At 47.6% G+C, this 24,282-nt stretch overlaps 1 protein-coding gene across 1 annotated transcript in view; it reads right to left on the reverse strand.

Annotated features, from left to right (window-relative positions):
- Gpr107 (G protein-coupled receptor 107) overlaps positions 1 to 24,282 on the reverse strand; it is a 66,504-nt gene that overhangs the window by 35,452 nt on the left and 6,770 nt on the right. Inside the window, exons 2-9 of the mRNA XM_021149672.3 lie at positions 15,783 to 15,905; positions 14,695 to 14,745; positions 14,061 to 14,143; positions 10,701 to 10,840; positions 8,120 to 8,157; positions 5,442 to 5,498; positions 4,491 to 4,601; positions 3,998 to 4,131 (exon numbers count right to left, since the gene is read on the reverse strand). Of these exons, the coding sequence (XP_021005331.1) occupies positions 3,998 to 4,131; positions 4,491 to 4,601; positions 5,442 to 5,498; positions 8,120 to 8,157; positions 10,701 to 10,840; positions 14,061 to 14,143; positions 14,695 to 14,745; positions 15,783 to 15,905 (737 nt within the window). The remainder of the gene's footprint in view (positions 1 to 3,997; positions 4,132 to 4,490; positions 4,602 to 5,441; positions 5,499 to 8,119; positions 8,158 to 10,700; positions 10,841 to 14,060; positions 14,144 to 14,694; positions 14,746 to 15,782; positions 15,906 to 24,282) is intronic.

Here is a 24,282-nt window from a genome sequence, read left to right on the forward strand (position 1 = left end):
AATAAATAGATAAACCTTAAAAAAAAAATCCTCTGGAACCGACACCTAGAAGAAGTAAAGCAGCCGCACCGTGGTGGTGCACACCTTTGATCCCAGTGCTTGGGAGGCAGAAGCAGGTAGAGAGAATCTCTTGTGCAGTGTATGGAAGGATCACCTGTCAATAAAATGCTGTTGGCCTATTAGCTTAGGCAGGAAATAGTGAGGTGGAAGGTCCGGTACAGAGGGAGGAATTCTGGGATAGTTAGGTGTGGGGGTGTGTTGGGGGTTAGGGAGATATACACCCTGGAACACTGAAGGGGACTGTAGCATGAAACTAAGGAGAGGTAACCAAGCACAAGGCAGGATTTAGAATATAATAGATGGGTAGTTAAGTTATGAGCTAGTTGGGGAACAAGCCAAAGCTATCGGCCTAGGCACTGAAATCCTAAATCTCAGTGTCATTATTGTGTGAACTTGAGTGTGGGTGGAAAGCTCGAGGTTACAGGCAGTGGATCTCTGAGTCTGAGGCCAGCTTGGTCTACAGAGGGAGTTCCAGGAAGCCAGGGTTGCACAGAGAAACCCTGTCTTGAGAAACCAACTCCTCCCTCCAAAAAAAGAAAGAAAGGAAAAGAGGAGGAGGGGGAGAAGGAGGAAGAAGAAGAGGAAGTAAAGCCGGATTCACTGTCTGCTTCTTTAGAGCGATTCCAGATGAGCTCGGCTGTGAATGAAACATGCCTTGTGGCCTGGAATCACAAAGGGTCCCTAGGACCAAGAAGCATGGCCCAAAGATGAAATTAGATGGTGGGGCTCTATCACAGTCAAAACTTTCATTCAACAACACGCACTGCTGACAAGCCTAGTGACCATAATGACTGGAGACAAGACTTGCATGTGTAGCCAGACAAGGAACTGATCTAGAACACAGAAGACTTTTGCTCATGTAGAACAGCTAGACAATGAGAAAATCCAATACGCAGGCAATAGAGGCCTGCAATGAACGTCTCCAGTGGGGACACTGAGAAGACAGACGACCCCAACAGTTTATACACACCAGACTGGCTTACATCAAGAGGCCACTTATAGTGAGAGGATGGTGACAGAGCTCAGCTCCCAGACAAAGTAGAAAGTGGTGCAGCTACAAGGTGGGCAATCTGACAACATTCAAGGAAACTTTCAAAGGACAGGCCCCTAGGAGAGCTCAGAAGTAGGAGACAAGGCTATTCCAGTACTGTGGAGTAGCATATAGACTGCAGCTGGCAACCTGCATGTACTCCTGTCTCTCAGGACAGCAGAGGAACCCAAGAGGATGCAGCCCATGGAACATGGAGGTGTGGCTAAAATCAGCCATCTGGATGCAGACAGCAGAACAGCTGATGGGAAAAGTGTCACTAATTTATATTTTTTCCAGATAGGGTTTCCCTGTGCAGCCCTGGCTGTCCTCACTAAGTAAATCAAACTGGCCTCAAACTCACAGAGATCTACCTGCTTCTGCCTCTCAAGTGCTGGGATTAAATGTGTGCACCACTACCTGGCAGTGTCACTGATTTTAAACAGTTATATCTGCAGACAACACTTTCTATACATTTAAAACATACACAAAACAAAAACCCAGTGAACCGTAGACATTACTTACGAGAATATATAATGTCCCAAACTATATATTCAGCATATTGGGGTGACTTTCTGTGGTTGAGAAGTGGGTGAGGGACAGGAAGTAGTGGGGGATGGTCAGTTGGGAAAGGAGCACGCATAGAGAGATGATGAGACCACACACAGCCTGATGCACACTGGGCTTCTTGCTTATCTCCTGGGTACTTTCCTGTTCTGGTGACTCCTCACTGAAGGTCAAAAGGGAAGCCATTGCCAGAGCAGTCTACTATTGAATGGCAGTGGCTTTACCCAGAATACAACACTGCCCACTGGAAAAGGCCACTCACATCCTGGCCAGTTTGACTTTCGGTCCTCAATTAAACACCCATGCTGGGAAAATGAAAGGCTCGGAAGTCATGGCGACCCGGCCTTGACTCTGATTTGGCCCTGATGACCTTCATCTCTGAAGTGGCATAGCTCCACCTCCCCTGAAAAGCAGCCAACCTGCAAGCACTGCCTCTCACCCTACAGCCAGCACTGCTTGCTCCCACTCTGGGGTGCACAGCATATAAACCTGAGAGGAGAGACAAGCACCAGCAGGAAGCCCTGGCCTCCAGCCCCAGCTCAGTCAGGTAAGTGTCTACCTCTCACTTCCACTCTCTGGGCCTCAGTACATTTATGTGACAAAGATGTCTAATTCTTCTCAGCCCTAACAAGTGTCTTAAACACCTCCTGCATGTAAAATACATACTTCCAGTCTACCAGCATTCACTGGCTGTTACATGGGATGCCTTAAGTTGCATCTTTTTGGATATGTACACATCCACTCACAGTTAAAAACATGACTGGCACAAAATAGATCAGCCCCTTTTAACCACCATCTTAGACAAGGTAACTGAGACAGTGACACTGCCACTGCTGAGTAAAAGAAAAGGAAACACCTGGGAGTGTGGGCAAGCGAGCAGGTCCACAAGTACTCACTGCACAGCATCCTGGTACAAAGACAGAGCAGAGCTAAACACGTGAGAGGCTCGGCAGGAAGAAGGGCAATTACTATTGCTCCAGGGCTGCAGCTGAGGAACAGGCACGGTGAAGAGGGGCAACAGGTCACAGGCAAGCTGTGCCTGGGACAGAGTCGTGCATGGTGCCCAGTGCAGGCCAGAGGACAACTTGCCGGAGTCAGGTCAGTTTTCTCCTCTATCATGCAGAAGCAGGGCACTGAACTCAGGTCATCAGGCTAGGCAGCAAGGGCTTTTACCCACTAAATGATCCTGACAGCATGGAACATCCTTTTAAAAGGACCCATATCCAAGACTCTTGAGTGTCCATTAAAATGCAATCAAGACACCAAGGGTTTCAGCTCCAGGGAGAGGTGTCTGGGGCACTTGATTATCATGTGAGTCTTGGGTAACACGGTTTTGTACATCCTAAGTCTAGAGGCCTTTTAATGTAAAAATGTCTTACACTATTTTGTTCTAAGATTTCTGGGCAAGGAGACAGAATTCATACCTACATAGCCACGTCCCTCAGCAACAGAGAAGAGAAAGCCAGAGCCTCAGGGTTTTGGGACAAGGGTCCTGGTGAAAGGCAGATGGATTCCAAATGGGTTTTTCCCAGAGTCAAGCTCCTGGCGGTCAACAGAGAGAGTCCAGGGAGGCTCTCAGCCGATACTTCAGAGCTGGAAGCTTTACGCTTCCACTTGGACAGCGACTGATGTCATCACTAACTCCTCTCAAGATGGGTGTCTCCTGGAGCTGGAGAGATGGCTCAGTGGTTAAGAGCACTGTCTGCTCTTCCAGAGGTTCTGCATTCAATTCCCAGCAACCACATGGTGGCTCACAACCATTTGTAATGAGATCTGATGCCCTCTCTGGTGTGTCTAAAGACAGCTACAATATATTCATATACATAAAATAAATAGGGGCTGGAGAGATGGCTCCGCGGTTAAGAGCACTGATTGCTCTTCTGAAAGTCGTGAGTTCAAGTCCCTGCAACCACATGGTGGCTCACAGCCATCTGTAACAAGATCTGGCGCCCTCTTCTGGAGCTGTCTGAAAACAGCTACAGTGTACTTACATATAATAAATAAATAAATCTTAAAAAATAAATAAATGAGTAAATAAATCTTAAAAAAAAAAAAAGATGGGCATCTCCTAAAAGGTACCAACCCCACACTCTCCGCATCCTGGGCTTCAACCTCTCTGTAAGGGCGACACTGTGTGTTTGGGCTGTTTGTGTATTTAACATCTGGACCTGCTTCCTAAACAAAACACTAAGAGTGAGCCTCTCATTAGAGAGGCTCCTGCCTAGCCTCTGGGTCTCAGGGAAGACACCCTAGAAGACAGCAGGGCTGCTCAGTGCCACCTCCCCCAGGGGCAAAATCCAGGAGGATGAAATCTTGCAGCTCTCCACACACTCAAGCACTTACCTTCTCTTACGAAGGATGTGAATCCAAATGGTCCCAGACAGAAAGAAGAACAAGGCCATGGAAACATATAACTTGGGGAGAGGGATTTCCCCGGCAGAGAGGTAGCTGTTAGGGTTCTTCTCTGTGATAGCAATCTGAAACCAACATAAGGTGCATCCCCCTTAGAAACAGGCCGTCTCTAGTCAGGCATACACACTCAGCTGTCTCACTTCTGGAGAGCATGTGCGCCAGCCTATAACAGCAGGTCGCTACTGTCTGGGCTGAAGGACACATCCCACCCAGTCCTCTTCGGGAGCATCCTGACCAGCCCCATGTCCTCACAGTAGCGGTTCACATACCCTCAGGATGCACAAAGCCCTGCTGTGTCGCTAGCACCAGAACCAAAGCAAAATAAAACAGAAAGCCTCTCGCAGATCCCACGCTAGTCTAGTGCCTAGAGAAGCAGCTGTCTCACCCTGACAGTCTCCCTATCGATGTCCCATGAGGTACTCACATTTAGGCTGAATGAGGCCTGTTCACCAGGCTTCACGCTGCTGCCTGCGCACTTGTGGAAGTAAAGGCTGTAGAGGCCTTCCTGGTCATCGGTGCTGATGTTAAAGAAGAACTGGAAGAAGGAGGAAAGAGGTCCTTACAGCTAGGGGTCTCAGGAGACAGAAGGTTAGCCAGGCTTGGAACCCCCAGTACAGGGTGTCCTCATCCTGTGAGCCTCTAGTACTTTCTGCCAGTGTTGAAGCGCAGACAGTGTTGGAGCCATGTGGTATCACCTGTGCCCACTGCCTGGGCTCTGTAACTCCACTTCCACCATATCCACGAGGGCTCTGCTGAGGTCAGCAGAGACAGCCAAAGGTGAGACAGCAGCTCATTTTCAAGTCAACAGACAACTTTACGTTCTCAGAAGTGGACTCCATCACCCACTAATTGTCACAGTGATCAAAAGTCCTGTACACACAGGACCAGTGTGTGTCACTGTAGGCATGTTCCAGCTCAGTGGCTCTTCCAAGTGAACACACGCACAAGCTGCATGGGAAAGCACCATGTGCCACGGCCGGGAGACTTCCACATGTAGTTCAGAGCTGGGCTGACTGGGCAGGGCACCCAAGGCCTCTAAAACTACAGCTCTCTCAACTCTTAGCACGGGCCCTTCCAGGCGTAGAACTGTCAGCCTGAGGTGGGAGACACACAGACTGCGAATGGAGCACAGAGGCCCCCAGCGACCTAAGTCCAACCTGAGTAGGGTTGGAGTCTGGGCCTGTTACTTCACTGCACTTTCACAAGGTTTCCCAGGGTCAGAGCCTCAGAACTTAGCAGATGGAGCTAGCAGCCTAGTGGTGGGAGGGGGAGTGGTCCTGCAGCCCAGGGACCACACACAGGTAGTTATTGTCCCTATAATGAGGGTGCCAGTAGAGACTGGAGCTTACACATGGCAGGATGGAGTGAACCTTACCTGAAATGAGACCACCCCATCATTCTTGTGAATTGAGAAGAATCGTTCTGTGATAGCCTGAAAAGACACAACGGTGGCAAAAAACATGCTTAGCAAAATCAAAACTAATGGGAGTGGGGTAAGGGTGGGATGAAGAGAACGTTCAATGATTAAGAGCTCAATGATTAAGAGCACTGGCTATTTTTTGTATTTATTTTTTTTATATATGTGACTACATTGTAGTCTTGAGACACACCAGAAGAGGGCACTGGGTTCTACTACAGATGGTTGTGAGCCACCATGTGGTTGCTGGGAATTGAACTCAGGACCTCTTGAAGAGCAGTCAGTGCTCTTAACCACTGAGCCATCCATCTCTCCCGTCCTGAGCATTGGCTTTTTTTTTTTTTTTTTTTTTTTTTTTTTGGTTTTTTTGAGACAGGGTTTCTCTGTGTAGCCCTGGCTGTCCTGGAACTCGCTTTGTAGACCAGGCTGGCCTCGAACTCAGAAATCTGGCTGCCTCTGCCTCCTGAGTGCTGGGATTAAAGGCATGCGCCACCACGCCCAACTGAGCACTGGCTATTTTTACAGAGATTATGGGCTCAATTTCCAGACACAGCAGCTTGCAGGTGTCTGTAATTCCAATCCCAGAGAATCTAATCCCTCTCTGGCCTCTGTGAGTACTGAATCCATATGATACACATACACACCTACAATGCAAACACTTAAAAAAGTAAAGCTAAGCCTTTAATCCCAGCACTTGGGAGGCAGAGGGGGAAACCAATGAGTTTGAGACCAGCCTAGTCTATCAGGCAAGTTCCAGGATGGTCAGGGCTACACAGAGAAAAACCCTGTGTTGAAAACACAAAAAACAAGAAACAAACAAAAATTAAAGCTAGTTATCTGGGGAGATGACTCAGTGGTTAGAACACTCGATGTCCTTGCAGAGAACCCGGATTTGCTTCCCAGTACCCACAGGGTGATTTCTAAACTCTCTCTAAGGACAGCTCCAGAGGAGCCAACAGGCTCGCTCCTGGCTAACATGGGCACAGACACACAAATGATGTGTAAACATAGATGCAGGGAGACGCTCACTGTGCTGACTAGTTTACATCAACTTGGTACAAGCTAGAGTCACCTGAAAGGAGGGAAACTGAATTGAGAAAAGCCCCTCCAAAATCTGGTCTGTAGAGTATTTTCTTAATTAGTGATTGATGGGAGAGGGTCCAGCCCTTGTGGGTGGGGCCTTCGCTGGGCTGGTGATCCTGGGTTCTGTGAGACAGCAGGCTGAACAAGCAATGGAAGCAAACCAGTCAGGAGCTCCCTCCCCTCCACGGCCTCTGCATCAGCTCCTGCCTCCAGGCTCCAGCTCTGCATGCGCTCCTGTCCTAACTTCCTTCAGTGATGGACGACGAGGATGCAGAAATGTGAGCCAAATGAACCCTTTCCTCCCCAGTTTGCTTTTGGTCATGGTGTTTCTTTATAGCAATAGTAATCCTAACTAGGGCAGCCATACACATAAAAGTAGTTAAAGCTAACTAAAAAATCAAAACAAGGGGCTGGAGAGATGGCTCAGCGGTTAAGAGCACTGACTGCTCCTCCAGAGGTCCTGAGTTCAAATCCCAGCAACCACATGGTGGCTCATAATCATCTGTAATGAGATCTGACGCCCTCTTCTGGTGTGTCTGAAGACAGACAGTGTACTCACATACATAAAATAAATAAATATTTTTAAAAAATCAAAACAAAACAAAAAACCACCAAGTCTCTTCTTTAAGCACTGCTGACCTTCACGAGCTCTCTGACAAGGCCACTCACTGTCTTTCCAGATAGATCTGAGATTCTGTCTCAGAGAAGGCAGCTCCCCTTTCCCACTTTCTTCCTCAGTTTCCTTCCTTCTTGGCTACTCTATAACTCCTTCCCTGGTCTTCCTGTGAGCACATCTCTACCTAAAGCTTTCGCAAGACCAAGGATGCTGCCATTTGCAAAACGATTAATACCAAGCCACGGAAGAAAGCAGCTTCAAGCACACAGGAGAGACACGCTGGTGGTTAAGCTGAACGAAGGCAATGCAAAAATACATCTGCATGGTTTTGTTTCTATAAGGCTCCCTAAAGCTGCCATCTACTGGACACAGGATGACAAAGGGGCAGGAGAAATCTTTGAGGTGATGAATACATCCACCATCTTTTGTTTGTTTGTTTGTTTTAAGATTTATTTATTATTATATGTAAGTACACTGTAGCTGTCTTCAGACACTCCAGAAGAGGGCGCCAGATCTCGTTACGGATGGTTGTGAGCCACCATGTGGTTGCTGGGATTTGAACTCAGGACCTTCGAAAGAGCAGTCAGTGCTCTTAACCACTGAGCCATCTCTCCAGCCCCACATTCACCATCTTGATTGACAGGTCAAATGTATCTAACTGCCTCTGTAGGCACAGGCAGTTTATTGTCACCCAGTCACACCTTCACAATACTGTTAGAAGGAAGAAAATGAACAAGCAAGCAAAGCCAGCCCTGCTGTGTGCACCTGTAATCCTAGCTTTTAGAGGTGGAGGCAGAAGGCAGTTGATGCTGTCTCTCCAAACACAAGCATGTATCATGTACACATATCTGCACATGCATACATACATACATACACACACACATGCAGGCACACACACACATCCAGAGAAGCTGACAGGATGGAGCTCTGTGCTTACCTTTGAGTCCACTGTACTTCGTCCAGCCTTTAAACCACCTAGAAGCACAAACATTGAGAGATATCAGTGCCTCACTCAGCTCACACACATCCCTCACAGGCTCATTGTATGAGGCTCTGGCTTATCAATAACCCATCACCAAAACAAACAAACCTCAGGAAACAAACCTCAGGACCTCCACCTCCTCCAGTCCCCAGAGATAATTACTGTGCCAAAGAAACAGCAAATCAAAGTGATGTATACACTACAAATGTTGCTGCACCAATCCTAGCAGAACCAACAGGAAAGCCTGTGTAAACAATGTGAATGGCAGAGATGCCACTCGGAACAACTTTCTGAGACATTTTAACAAGAATCTAACTGATGCGATTCACTTGGAGAAAAGCTCAGGATAGCCACATTCTCTGTGTGGCACGGGGATGACACCGCACACTCAGCCTGTGCATGGGAAACTGACTCGTCTGTCACTATTGTTTTTCTTAGCGCCGATCCCCCCTCCCCAGCAGTGTATTATGATTACTATGCAGAAAAATGACATGATTATATTTTAATTTAAAAGGCTTAGTAGTAGATGGCTGGGGAAGGATAAGAAGTTCAAGGTCATCCTCAGCTACCTAAGAACTCAAGGCTAGCTATGAGTTCAATTCCCACCAACCACAGGATGGCTCACAACCTTCTATAAGGAGATCTGGCGCCCTCTTCTGGCACCAAATAGCTTTTTCATGGACCAGTGGGCACCTGCCTTGCTGTCCTGAGGACAGCTTCCTGGGGAAGGCAATTCAACCCTACTGCATGAAGAGGGTACTCGATGAACACAAGGGATTTGGACAAGCAGAGCCAGAGTGGGCACAGAACAGCACTCTACACTCTAGTTCTTTCCTCTGACTCTTAATTTGCATCAGCTTTCAACAAATCAAGGGAAAAGTAAACAACAACGTAAGTGGTGAATGACCTCGAAAGAATGTGCAGGAGTCACCAATGGGACCAGGAGTTACTACCGCACAAGGATGTCGGGAGAGAGCTGCAGCCTCAGAGCAGCAGTCTGAGAACAGCAGTAAATGTCACACAAACCCCTCTCCCTAAAACATTGGAAAAGGAAAACCAAAATCCAACATGGTTTCTTCTGACTTTCATTTTAGCATTTCCCCCCAAACTTGGTCTCTCTTTGCTGCATAGGCCTCACCTTAACTGGGCACAGACTTTCTTCCTGCCTCAGCCTCCCAAGTTCTAGGACTGCAGACATGCTCAGTGTCCAGCATAAGCTATTATGTTTCGCCTGCATTCTGGTGGGTGCAGAGCACCCACCTGACCTGATGTGGAGTGCCAATATTCTCAAAGGCAACTGTATCCTTGAGCCAGAGGTCCCAGCTCTACTAACCATCTTTTTTTTTTTTTTTTTTTTTTTTTTTTAAAGATTTATTTATTTATTATATGTAAGTACACTGTAGCTGTCTTCAGACACTCCAGAAGAGGGCGCCAGATCTTGTTACGGATGGTTGTGAGCCACCATGTGGTTGCTGGGGTTTGAACTCTGGACCTTCGGAAGAGCAGTCGGGTGCTCTTACCCACTGAGCCATCTCACCAGCCCTCTACTAACCATCTTAAAGACAATAGAACACATACCATAATCTTCCTTTTAAAAAAGACTCATCTTAGCCGGGCGTGGTGGCGCACGCCTTTAATCCCAGCACTCGGGAGGCAGAGGCAGGCGGATTTCTGAGTTCGAGGCCAGCCTGGTCTACAAAGTGAGTGCCAGGACAGCCAGGGCTACACAGAGAAACCCTGTCTCGAAAAAAACCAAAAAAAAAAAAAAAAAAAAAAAAAAAAAAAGACTCATCTTAGGTTTGAAGAGATGACTCAGTAGTTAAGAGCACTGGCTGCTCTTCCAGAGGTCCTAAGTTCAATTCCCAGCAACCACATGGTGGCTCACAGCCACCTCTAATGAGATCTGGTGCCCTCTTCTGGTACACAGGCAGAACACATAATAAATAAATCTTTAAAAAAAAAAAAAGACTCATCTTTATTTGCATGTGTGTGTGTGTGGTGTGTGTGGTGTGTGCGCCTTGTGTATGGGTGCCTGTGGAGGCCAGAAGGGTTTCGGATCCCTTGGAACTGGGTGTTCAGGTTTCATGAACCACCTGATGTGGATGTTGGGAGGTAAACTAGAGTCCTCTGGAGGGCAAACAAGTTTTCTTAACGGCTGAGCCATCTCTGCAGTCCCTACAGTAAGTCCAATGCCACAGTACCTGGATGACAATGCCTGGAGATGACAATGTATCACTTTAGGGAAAGGCTGAGGCTGAGCCTGTGTGAGAGTCAACTTACTAGGACGGTAGGATGGAATCAAAGTCAAGCAACGCACATGCGCAGGCTGACATGCGACAGAGCTCTGAGGCAGCATGTTCTATGCTGAGGAAATGAGCCGACGAGGAACAGTTACCAAAGTGCTGAGCCAGGATGAGGAGAGGCCTCTTTCCTCTCCCTTCTACTTGCTTCCTGTGTGGCCCCCACAGCACAGTGCTCAGACAATACAGACCAGGCTGCAGTTCTTGAAAACAAAATCTCTACAAAGCAGGCTTACCGAGGGTTCTCTGAGCCTCACTGACTTTGGGGTTGGAGCTGACAGCAGGCTCCTGGCTCCGACTCAAGATTTTCTCATCCTCGCTGAAGACAATCTCTGGTAACTGCTTACCAGCTTCTGGTGGGGATCTGACCTTGACTCTATATCCATGGAAAACAGAAAGGAGCGTTCAGAGCAGCAGTCCAGACTTCACTTTAACACTGCCATAGGCCCAGTTCAAGCCGTCTTTTTGTTTGTTTGTTTTGAAGACAAGGTTTCTGGCTGTTCTGGAACTAGCTCAGCAGACCACACTAGCTTCAAGCTCAAGAGAGCCGCCTACTTTTACCTCCCAGCTGCTAGGATTCAAAGTATATGCCACCATGCCCAGCTCCAGCTCTGAGTCTGGCACCTTGTGCCACCCCTGCCACATTAGAGATGTAGATTCTGCCATCTACATTCTATGTTGCAACTGAAGTGCAGAAAAGGTAAATACTGGCCAAGGACCAGAGAGACCATGCAGGGACAAAGTGCTTGCCTAGTCTGTACATGGCCCAGACCCTGGCCCCAGCCCTGCCACCCCAAGCTAGGAAGCAGCTGAGTGAGGAGCCTGAGTCTCTCTCTAAACCAGGGTAGTAGCAAATACATAATTATGCTGTTCACACATCCCTTAAGGATTCTTAGTGTGCTCAGAACACTGGTAAAGAAAAACAGAAGGCACAGCTTCTATAAGACAGTCAGGACAAGTCCAGGGACTGTGTGAGGAATTAGGGACACTACTAATTACTGGCCTAAAAGCCATTTCCTTCTTCTCCCTGTTTCAACAATTAATATATGTTTGTGTGTGCATATGCAAGTGCATGTGTACTATATGCATGCAAGGTCCTGGGAAGGCTTCCAAGCCCCCAGAGCTGAAGTAGTTCTAGGTGGTTGTGAGCCTCCCTGTGAATGCTGAGAGCCACACTTCGGTCCTCTGTAAGACTAATGAGTGCTCTTAACCACCAAGCCATCAATCTAGCACGCCACTCTTTTTTTCTTTTATAAGACAGAGTATTACTATGTAACCCTGGCCCGGAACTTACTGTGTAACAAAGCTAGCCTCAAACTCAAAGAGGTCTGTTGGCTTCCGTTTCCTGAGTGCTGCAATTAAAGATATGTGTCACCAGGAGCTGGAGAGATGGCTCAGTGGTTAAGAGCACTGACTGCCCTTCTAGAGGTCCTTAGTTCAATTCCCAGCAACCACATGGTGGCTCACAACCATCTGTAATGGGATCTGATGCCCTCTTCTGGTGTGTCTGAAGACAGTGTGTGTGTGTGTGTGTGTGTGTGTGTTCCTGAGAAGTGCCCACTAAGAGTGGGAGAGTGGAGGTAAAAGGCATAAGGGTCCCTAATCAGTCTCCAGCATGAACAAGCTGCCACTGAGCTGCCCTTTCCTGAGCCTGCTGCCACCGAGGGCCTCCAGGTGGGGAGTCAATCCCTGGTTCATTCATTTTGCCAGGCTCAGTCAGTCCCTTTTCTACCCAGTGCCAAACACCCTAACCTAGGAGACTGTCATCCTGACAGATGAAAGCAGAGGCAGCCAGGGGTAGATGTCTTAGTGAAGCTCTGACAAAGTGCTTCCTTTTTTTTTTTTTTTTTTTTTTTTTGGTTTTTCGAGACAGGGTTTTTCTGTATAGCCCTGGCTGTCCTGGAACTCACTTTGTAGACCAGGCTGGCCTCGAACTCAGAAATCCGCCTGCCTCTGCCTCCCGAGTGCTGGGATTAAAGGCGTGCGCCACCACGCCCGGCGTGCTTCCTTTTTTAAGAGACTTCCTCACTGGAAGCTTCCTCTTTCTGCTTCTGACCATGTATATCTCGAAGTGGCCGCTCGGTCTGACAACAACCTGGACACAGTACTCTTGGCTTGGAAGCCTTTGAAGTCTCCTCAGGAACTGCACACAGGCCAGAGAGCTCATTCACTGGGAAAAGCACTGGTGCTGAAGTCTGACAACCTGACTTCAGCCCAGAAGCCCACACAGTGGAAGAAGAGATCTGACTCCCATAGAGTGCTCCCTGACCTCCATATGCTCTGACCAGCACCCACACAATAAATGAACCTAAGACATGAGGGGAGTTGCAGATAAGTTGGGATGGCTGGGCATGGAGATGCTTGGTTGGCAAAGGACTTGCCTCCAAATTATACAGACCTGAATCTAATCCTCAGAGCCTGTAGAAGTGGGCGTGGTAGTGGGAAGGTGGAGACACGAGTCTCCTGAAGTTTACTGGCCAACTAATCTAGGCAATTCAGCAAAGATTCAGGCTCAGAGATAGATTCTTCATCAAGAAAAAATGGCAGAACCCTGGCCATGGTGGCGTATACCCTTTTCTTTGTTTTTTTGTTTGTTTGTTTGTTTCAGACAGGGTTTCTCTGTGTAGCCCTTGGTGTTCTGAAACTCACTCTATAGACGAAGCTAGCCTCGAACACACAGAGATCTGCCTCCTGAGTGAGTGCTAAGACTAATGAATTAATTAATGGTATGCACATCTTTCATCTCAGCGCTAGGGAGGCAGAGTCAGGCAGATCTCTGAGTTCAAGGCCAGCCTGGTCTACACCATGAGATCCTGCTCACGGGAGTGGGGGAATGGGGTATGATTGAGGAAGACACCCAACATCATCTTCTGCTGCACTTCCCAAACATGAAACCCAGGCAGTGGCCAGATGGAAATATTTCTAACTTGAAAACACAAAATCCCCTAATTCATCTAAGTTCCAATGTGTTTATTAAAAGGATTGAGTTGTCAGACTCCTCACCAGTGACCTTTTTTTTTTTAATTTTTTTTTTAGTGCAAAAGGACAAAGGCCTTCACCTGTGCTCTGTAGTAGCCATCCCTCAAGGACAATCTCGTAGGTGACACTAGCACTGTGAGGCAGGAAAGGGACTGAGCCCTGGAGTTACACAGCCTCTTAGTGGCAGATGCTGCCTGGACCTTGTCAAGTTTCCTCCCTACCTCCTCTAATGTGTTCCCCACCAGTCACCTCGGATGCTAACACGGTGCTCATCACCATGCTCCTGTACTGGGCCAGCCCTCTCCTGCGGATGCAGTCGCCCTTCCTGTCTCATTCATCTGGAAAAGCTGACTCACCATAAAGCTGCCGGCCTAAGGCTGACCTGAAACCGTCCTTCCATGGCATGCAAACCCCTCTTCCTTTCCTCTACTGTGCTGCAGTCAGTCATTTGGATTGTCCTCTGTCCGCCTTCCCCAGGCGGGCTCTGTCTCCCTGCACATGGGCTCCATCTCCAGCACTCAGTGTAGGATAGACATATAGTAGATGTGTGAGCGCCAACTGCCGTCACTGTCCTCACGGCACTGAGGGCGAGCAGAGGGAACTTTGGAATTACTTACATGCTTCCAGAGATGTCTAAGATGACAAGAGTGACAGAAGACATGGACTTCTTTTTTAAAATACAGTAATTCACATCTTCATCCTGCCAAAGGAAGAGCAAGTGTGTGTCATCGTGTTCACTATGGAAGAATGAGGCACATCAACAGCTCCTGCTCCCTCCAACAGAGCCTACAAGTTTCAGCAGCAACCACCTTCAAATAGGACTGTGGGCTGAAGGGTGTCCTGAGCCCCAGTGAAGGACTGCAGTCAGGCCACTGCAATCCTAGCACCTGGGAAGTAGAGGTGGGAACACCAACCAGTGTGTTCTGGGATAGTCTAAGATCCAGAGTGTGGTGGAGCGTGCCTGTAATCCTAGGACTCTTGAGACTGAGGCAGGAGGACTGCTCCAAGTGTAAGAGCACCCTGGACTACAGAATGAAACCCTGCCATCCCCTACTGTCTCTTTAAAAAGGGAACAGGGGCTAGAAAGAAGACTCAGTTGTCAAGAGCACTTATTCAGCTCTTGCAGAGGTCCTGATTCTCAGCACCCATGATCATAACTGTAACTCATTTCCAGGGGAGCCTCTGACGGCACCAGGCAAGCATGTGGGCAAAATACCAACACACACAAAACTGTTTTAAAAGGCAACTTACCAGGTAAGAAGAAAAGCCATCGTTCTTAGTCCGGTCCAGACTGAATCCGATCTGAAGGCAGCAAAGAGAGGACAGACTGAGCCCCTCACACCATCGTCTGCCCTTGCCTTTCTTACTCCAAGAGCAAAATTAACTTAAAGAGCAACAAACACAGAAAGCAGTCCCCTCCGCCTGGCCTCTCATTTTTCTTAAGTGCTCTCTTGTTTGTTTGTTTTTCTTCTCTCTCTCGCCCTGCGCCCTCAGGCCCAAAGATTTATTTATTTATTTATTATATGTAAGTACACCATTGCTGTCTTCAGACACTCCAGAAGAGGGCATCAGATCTCATTACAGATGGTTGTGAGCCACCATGTGGTTGCTGGGAATTGAACTCAGCACCTCTGGAAGAACAGTCAGTGCTCTTAATCACTGAGCCACCTCTCCAGCCTGAGGGTTCTCTTGTAAGAAGGACACAGCTGCTCAAGTAAAATCATTAATCAAATATTTATTCAAGAACTCCAGGATTTGAGAACTGCTCAGTGGTCAAGAGTGCTGGCTGCTATGCTCTTCCAGAGGTCCTGCGTTCAATTCCTTAGCAACAACATGGTGCCTCACACCCATCTGCAATGGGATCCAATTCCTTCTTCTGGTGTCCAGGTGCACATGCAGATAAATCACTCACAGGCCACAACCTGAGGTTGGGAACACTCATCCAGCATGGGTAAGGCCCTGGGTTCCACCCCAGCACTGCACGGACTATAGGAAGCATAAAAGTAAAGCTGGGGCTGGAGAGACGGCTCAGTGGTTAGAGCACTGACTGCTTTTTTTTTTTTTCCCCCCCCAGAGGTCATGAGTTCAAATCCCAGCAACCACATGGTAGCTCACAACCATCTGTAATAGATCTGATGCCCTCTTCTGGTGTGTCTGAGGACAGCTACAGTGTACTTACATATAATAATAAATGAATCTTAAATAGAGAAAAGTAAAGCTGGCCCTGTAGCGTGCTTTGGTACAGTGTATTTTGGAACTGTCAATACTGAATTTTCTCCAGTTTGTCAAGGAGGGAGGAGGCTGATGGAGTAACCCCTGACCCACAGGAAGACACTTGCCTCAGCATCCTTGTCCGTGGCTCCCTCAGGCTCGTTCACAGAGAGGCTGCTGACGTTGACCACCATGTACCCGTCCTTGAAGAACCCGAAGGTGTTGAGATGGACTTTATGCCGCACATCATCCTACAGAGATTGGGGTTGATGTCTCATTAGTCAGCTTGTTCATTTGCTTGACAAGCTAGCTACGTGTCCGGTTTCATGGTGGGCAGTCTAAGTTCCCATTGGTGCAAAGACAGACCCACAAGCTGTCACAAGCTACCCTTTAAATGTTGAAAAGGACTCCGATAGATGTCAAAGCCCTGCAGAGGGCAACTGTGGACTCATTCATTTCAGCATACATGTATGGGCTCTAGGCAAATTGGTCAGGGTCAAGTTGACATGTGAATCCCACAGCAAGGTGAACCATGATTAATCAGCCTGCATTCTTCCTGAAAGAAGAGTGCCTGTCTTCTGGTAGGCAAAACTTTATAGAGGAGGCCAAGTCACAGGGTGCACACCTTTAATCCCCACCCAGGAGGCAGAGGCAGGAGGGTGAGTTCAAGGCCAGGCTGGTTTACACTGGGTTCCTGGCCAGCCAGGGGTATATAGTGAGAACCTGTTTAAAAGAAAGACAAGCGGGCATGGTGGCACACGTCTTTAATCCCAGCACTCAGGAGGCAGTGGCAGGCGGATTTCTGAGTTCGAGGCCAGCCTGGTCTACAAAGTGAGTTCCAGGACAGCCAGAGCTACACAGAGAAACCCTGTCTCAAAAAAACCAAAAAAAAAAAAAAAAAAAAAGAAAGAAAGACAAACAACGGCCCCTCAAAAAAACATAGGGGGCTGGAGGCTAGGACCTAGTTCAGTTAAAAACACTTGCTGCTCTTCCGTCAACTATCTCCCATCAACCACATTAGGAGGCTCATAACCATCTGTAACTCCAGGGGATCTTTTGCCTTTGGCTTCTGTGAGCACCTGCATTCATATGCACATACCCACATGCAGATACATACACCTACACAGAATTAAGAATAATTTAAAATTTAATATTTATGAGGCTGGAGAGATGGATCAGTGGTTAAGAGCATTGACTGCGCTTCCAGAGGTCCTGAGTTCAATTCCCCACAACCACATGGTGGCTCACAACCATCTGTATGGGATCTGATGCCCTCTTCTGATGTGTCTGAAGACAGCTACAGTGTACATAAAATACATAAAATAAATAAATCTTTAAAAAAATACTCCCCCCCCCCCAGAAACAATTTTGTAATGTATAAAAGAAACCAATTCTGTCGGGGGAGGGGAGTGTTGAAGTAAGTACAAGCGCCCTGCTGCCCTCAGCTCCTCCCAGACTTTTCTCACTTGACCCTAAGTGATACCCAGTATGCTGGGCCTTAGGGCAGAAGCTAATGCAGAGGCCCTCCCAGGAACAAGTCAAGTGGAGACAGACAACTGAGCAGGGGAATCCCGGGCATGCTCAAGCCTCAGCCCACAGAGAAGCCCAACCCCTGCCTGCCTCCATGTCTCAACTGAAGTTGGACCAGGACAAGATATCAGCAAAGCCTTCTAACACAGCTTCGTCCTAACATGTCACATTCCTGAGAATACATGAACTGTCTGTGACAAGGTGGCTCTTTACTCATACTGCTGGAGCTACCCAGACAATAGCGGCTGTTGATGGGACCCTCGCCTATAGCTACAAGTTTCCAGGCCTCAGAGGCTGTCAATGGGACCTTCTGAGGGGCTAGGATAATCCCCACCCACAAGGCCAAGAGACAATGCCCGGAAAGCTGCCACCAGGAGGGTCTTATTTCCTGGCTGACTCTGGCTCCTCATCCCAACTAGGTCTGAGGGTCGGAGCACTGGTCCTCAGCAACGGTCTAATGCAAACTCTCTCCAGACTCCTGCAATATCTCAGAATGGCACTCACTTCCTCCCCTCCCCTCCCCCTCCCTCCTCCAGCCAGTGTTTTCAACTCCCTCTTCCCTTTTTTGGTCCTCTGGGAATTTCCTTTACTGCAGAGTACAGCTAGGCATTTGGAGCAGTGTGCTGCCTCTCACTTCCCAGTGACAGGAGACTGAGACAAACCCACACTCCCACAGAGAAGCAATCTGCAGAGCAAAGCAAGCCCACTCACAATACACACACACACACACACACACACACACACACACAGGACAGGATTTGGAGGGGACGGTGACTGCTCCTCAAAAAAAAAAGGGACTTTCCAGTCACTTGAGGGAAAGGCAAGGCTTGAGAAAATTGTGAAAGCACTAATAATTGTTTCCTGCTGGCTACAGTGTGTTTACATTGGGGAAATAAGCTGAGTTGTACATTTCTGTTCAGCACGTACATATTTTACTTTTTTCTTGTATTTTGTTTATTTACTTGTGTGTGTATGCACATGTCACAGTACAAAGAAAAAGTCAGAAGACAACTTGTAGGAGTCCAGTCCAGCATGGGGGGGGGGGGCAGGTCATCAGGCTTTCACTGCTGAGCCATCTCACTGGTCCCAAACTTCCATTTTCAGAGTATAAGTCTTCTACTCTGTCCAATATGTAGGAAGTTTATAGCAGACACACATGAGAGGCAGAGGCATGTGGGTCTTTGTGAGTTCAAGCCTAGAACAGCTAGGGTTACACAGTGAGACCTCATCTTTAAACAAAGCTCTATGAGGAGCACCATGCACCTGACACGGCAGCACACCTGCAGTACACACCTGTAGCACACCCCAGCACTTGGCACACAGAGGCAGGAGGATCAGGAGCTCAAGAGGATGAGAAGTTGGGTGGCAGCTCAGTATTCCTGCCCTCTCCCTGCTACTTTCAGCAGCCAAGCTCCCTGACAATAGGACAGTACAGGGAGAAGATGTGGGGACAGAAAGGGTCTGCCAGAGCATCCCAAGGCTGACCCTGCCAGACACCAGCAACAGAGAGGATGCACCAGCCACCGCCTGCACAGGACCCAGCAAGGCTCTAAGGAGCGCTCTGCAACACGGAGCTGCCTCCCTACAACTCTACAAGGCGGGTGCTGCTCTGCTCAGGCTACAAAGGAAGAAACAGGCCCAGACAGGTAAGCGCTGGCTTGGACCAGAGAAGCAGACCCAACCTAGGCAGGAACTCCACACCTGGGCTCTTACTCACCACATGCCTTTCACAAGCAAATAAACAGTGCACCTTTTATCTTGCTTTGAACTAGTCTGCATTACACAGGAGTCGAGAAAGTGCCAGGGCTTGTCCCTCCTTACACACACACACACCTGTGCCAATTAGGGGAACAAATCCCAGAAGACCCACCACCTCATCTACAATTCTCTTGGTATGTATCTCCAATGTGGGCCAAAAGAAAAACAGCAACAGTGTGCTGTACGCTTGATCACAGTAAACTGCACATCAGGTGAATTCAACAAGATCATTCAGCTATGGAAAGTCAAGGTCGCAGGGACAAGAAACACTGTACTGGAGAGGGGATGCAGCTCAGAGGGAGAATGGTGCCTGGAATGTGTAAATGAGCCGCTAGATTGGAATATATCACCGCACCTAGATACCCAAACAAGGTCGCAGGCGCTCTGTCAACAGTCCACAGAGGGGCAGCCCCAGTTTGAAGATGCAACACTGCTGATTAATGTTCTGGCTTGTTTGGTTTTGTTTTTCTTGAAATGGGATCTCATGGAGAGGGCCGTACTGACTTTCAACTCAAAATCTTTCTTCAGCCTTGCCGATGCACCACACCAAGCCTGGACGTAGTCATCAGAGAGGAAAATGCAGCCCATGATTCCAGAATATGGGAAGTTATTCGGAAAGGCTTACTCTTAGTTTCAATGATCTATTTTGTTAAACTGAAACTGTATTTTAAAACCCAGGTATAGTGGGAGCAGCCTTTAATCCCAGTACTGGAAAGGCAGAGGCAGAGGCAAATAAATAAATAAGGGCCTACAAGATGACTCAGTGAGTAGGGGACTTGTTGCCTCTAAGCTCGAGAGCCTGAGATCACCTTCCAGGAGCCACACAGTGAAAGGAGAGAACCTGCTCCCACAAGTCAACACCCGCAAGTTCTCAGTGCCTATGTGCCCCACCCCACATTAGAGAAATAAAAATTCTTAAATGATAAAATAAATAGTTAAAGCCACACTTGGCAGTACACACCTGCAATCCCAACACTAGGAAGGCTGAGGCAAAAGGATTATAGACTGAAGGGCCATCCTGAGTTATACAGAACTTTTTTATTCTTTATCCCAGTGCTAGGGAGGCAAAGGCAGGTGGCTCTCTGTGAGATCAAGGCTAGCCTAGTCTCCATAGTGAATTCTAAGTTAACCAGAGCTATAAAGTAAGATCTTGTCATCCCCCCAAAAATTTTAATGTATTTCATGTAGACAGAGAGACACACAAAAGTGAAATCTTACTAAAGTACGTTTCAGGTTTACCGAAATAAAATAAGTTGTTTTTGTTTGTTTGTTTGTTTGTTTGTTTTTCGAGACAGGGTTTCTCTGTGTAGCCCTGGCTGTCCTGGAACTCACTTTGTAGACCAGGCTGGCCTCGAACTCAGAAATTCGCCTGCCTCTGCCTCCCAAGTGCTGGGATTAAAGGCGTGCTGTGCCATCACACCCAGCATAAGATAAGTTTTTAAAAGACAACAGCAAGCTAATAAACATGCTGCCAGCCAAAACCTCACCAACAGTCAATTTAAATGAGATACCACCATTTACTACTGGGCTGGCAGAAGCCAAGCTGAGGTCGTGGCTGGGCAGAGAAGTGTGTGGACAACAGAACACTCAGTCTGGAACGGGCACTCAGTTAGAGGAGGAAGAAGTCTGTGTCCCTAATGGCCCCAGCATCAGGTGCCTAGACACTCGCACTCCAGATCACAGCGAGGGAAAAGGGGGAAGGAGCAGCAGTGAGCGACTATGTCCTTTGTGTCTCTGGATTTCATCCTTCTCTATCCCTTCCCTCCTCAGAAAATGGCTAGGTCCTCTTGTAGGTTTTAACTTATATTGGCAAGCAAGAAATACTGGTTCTGAAAGCTTGAAGCAGGAGGACTGCCATGAGTTCAAAGCCAGCCTCAACTAGATGAATGACAAACTACCCTGGGCTCTAAGAATGTAACTCTATATCCAGGAGAAGAAAAAAAAAGCAAACAAAAATATCTCTAGAATTGAGGGTGTAGCTTAGTTGTTAGAGAGCCTGCATGTGAAAGGAAATAAAACTTGAGACCTGTGATTCATGTAATTTGTGTCAAATAGCCCAAAGAGTTGTTTGTGAGCTTTGAAACCTGGGGCTGAGAACATAGCAGAACAGGCCAGGACATGCCCGGGCAGGCCCATCGTTACATGTCCTGACTGGCCTAGTGCCTCCCTATCTCTCCCCCTTCTGACAGTCTGTTGATGTTTAAATGGGCCAATCATGTGAAACCGCGCCAATTCCTTCCCCAGCCCCACCCCTTTCCTATAAAAGCCCCTAGCTTCCAAGCCTTCGGGTCGAAACCACTGTCTCCTGCGTGAGATACGGTTTGGTTCGACCCGGAGCTCCGCCATTATGGCTCCACCATGTGGTCAACACCTCTGTCTCCTGCGAGAGATATATGTCGGCCTGGAGCTCCATTAAACGACCTCATGCTTTTACATCAAGATGGCCATCTGTTCGTGATTCTTGGGTGCACACTGAACAAAAATTGAGTGAGGGTTTCCCCCACTAGGTTCTTTCATTTGCACACAGCTCTGGTTCAGATCTCCAGCACTTCATACACCAACCATGGTACAGGCCTAAAATCCCAAGTCTGGGAGGTAGAGGCAAGATCAGGTCAAGGCCATACTCAGCTCTTTAACAAGTTTGAGGCCAGCCTGACACGAATTACACCCTGTCTCAAAAACAAAAACCTCAGTCCCTGACAAGGCTTGGTGATCCCTGGCTATAACTGCAGCTACTTGCCAGGCCATGCAGAGGGTGGCAAGGTACAGGCTAGCCTGGGCAGAAGGTTGCTTGGAAGGAAGAAAAGAAGGAAGGACTCACAGGTCGAACATAAATATCACAAAGTAGCAGCTTTAAAATCTGGCTAAATCAATAATGCTTACATAGATCTGCAACTTCCATTTTCAGCAACAATGTATCTATCCTTCCTGGTCTCTATGTGGATACATTTTCCTGTTGTGCTTGTAGTCCATCTGTCCAAACATCATCACAGCTCTCAACACACACACACCAGGAGCATACAGCCATTTCTTCTTTTTTTGGGGGGGTGGGGAGGGGTGTTCGGGACAGGGTTTCTCTGTATAGCCCTGGCTGTCCTGGAACTCAGTTTGTAAACCAGGCTGGCCTTGAACTCAGAAATCTGCCTGCCTCTGCCTCCGGAGTGCTGGAATTAGAGGTGTGCGCCACCACGCCCAGCTTTTAATAGACTTTTTAAGGTTTATTTTTATTATTTACTGTGTCTGTCTATCTATTTGCATACATGTATTCCCTTGGAGGCAGAAAAGAATGCTCTGGAGTTGGAACTGTGATCCATCCATGTTTTTAACCTTTGTACCAGGCCTGCAGATTGCAAGTCCGTGATACACTGTGGCTGCTTACGTTCTTACTAGCACCACTGTCACTGTCTATTATTGGTAGGAGGAGAGTGTGGTCACGGTGTGGAGGTCAGAAAACAACTCCATGTCACTCCTTCCACCTTTCTGAGAGTTCCAGGGTCAGCTGCTTTGCACAGCAAGTGTGGTGCCTGCTGAGCAGCTTACCAGCCTGAGAGCTCACCTTTGACCTTAGACTGCACATCTCTCTTCCAGTCTTTAAATTTTTCTTTTTTAACATTGTGTGATATATGTTGTCATATGAGTTTTTATTTTTTAATTCTGGAGAAAGCCTATCAATCTTTATTGCTAGTAGTTATTTAACATCCATGCTTGTTTGTGTGTTTGCATGCAGCAAGGCCAGAGGACAACCCCCAGCTTCAAACTCTGCCTTCTTTGAGATAAGGCCCTCAATGCTTGGAACATACAGATTAGACTAGACGAACCTGTGAGTCCCAGGTCCGCTGTCTCTGCTTCCCCACTGGGATCACAATGAATGCTGGCGTGCCTGACATTTGTTACATGGATGCTAACGACTGAATTCAGGTCTTCAAATCTGTAAGTCAAACACATTACCAGCCCTCCTGGTAGTACTAAAAAAAAAAAAAAAAATTTAAATTCTTTTTGGGGCTGAAAAGTGATGGTCCAGCCGGGTGTGGTGGCGCACATCTTTAATCCCAGCACTCGGGAGGCAGAGGCAGGCGGATTTCTGAGTTCGAGGCCAGCCTGGTCTACAGAGTGAGTTCCAGGACAGCCAGGGCTACACAGAGAAACCCTGTCTCGAAAAACCAAAAAAAAAAAAAAAAAAAAAAAGTGATGGTCCAGCAGTGAAGAGTCTGAATCCTATTCAGCAGTCAAAGGACTAAAGTTCAGATCCCATCACCAGAACACCTGTAACCCCAGCTCTGAGGTGACTGTTGCTGACTTCCAACCTTAAAGATACAAAGTCTAGATTCAGAGAGACTCCATCTCAAAGGAATGAGTGACAGAGATGGAAGAAGACACATAACACCCTAATCCTGCCTTTATACATGCGCTCAGGCATGCATACCTGTGTGTACATAAGTACACACACCAACTATTTAGTTACATTTAAGCAATCCTTGAATCCAAAGTTATAGAATGCTCATGGATATTTCTTTCCAAAACATTTGTCTACACAGCATATATTTCTGTGTAAGTATAAGGTGGGCACTGCAAAGTGCTAAGACTACTTAGCAGCAGCATCTCCTAGCCCCATTATCCTATGATCCCACATCTGCACAGATGTCACACTCACACCTCTGCCTCCTGTGCTGACCTCCCCTCCTGTCACATGGCTTCAGGCTGTGAGTCTGAAGAAAGTAAGAGCCCTCCCCCCTCCTTGTGTGCACTTCTGTTGGCTACTTAGAGCTACTGGTGATTGGTGAGAAGACAGAGTGGGCAAAAGAAGCCCCAGGGAGCAAATAATGCCATTGAAGCTGGAAGTAACAGGTCTAAGGAAAACTTCATCCAGCTGCACACATCTGCAAGAAGGGCAAGGACAGTAGCTCTAGAGAGAGAAAGCTGGCTCGCCAATGAGCATGGACATCCCTCCCGGGAAAAATAGGAGGCTACTGCTGAGTTTCACCCACAGTGAAATCGTGTATTAGCTACGCTTCTGTTGCTGTGATAAATTATCAAGACCAAGGCAACTCACAGAGGAAGTTTACACGAACTTGCAGTTATAGGGGATAAGAGTCTATAATGGCAGAGCAGGGGCATGGCGACTGGAACAGGGGCTAAAGGCTCATATCTTGAACTCCCAGCATGAAAGAGAAGACAGTGAGCTAGAAATGGTGGAGTCTTTTAACTCTCAAAGCTCTCACACCTCCTCTAGCAAAGCCAATCACCTAAGCTTCCCCAAACAGCACCACTAACTGGGAACCAAGAATTCAAATGCCCAAGACCATGGAAGATATTTCTAATTCAAACTATCACAGATGATAA

This window comes from Mus caroli, unplaced genomic scaffold (assembly GCF_978045245.1).
Source record: "Mus caroli unplaced genomic scaffold, Mus_caroli_1 scaffold_2, whole genome shotgun sequence".
NCBI lineage: Eukaryota > Metazoa > Chordata > Mammalia > Rodentia > Muridae > Mus > Mus caroli.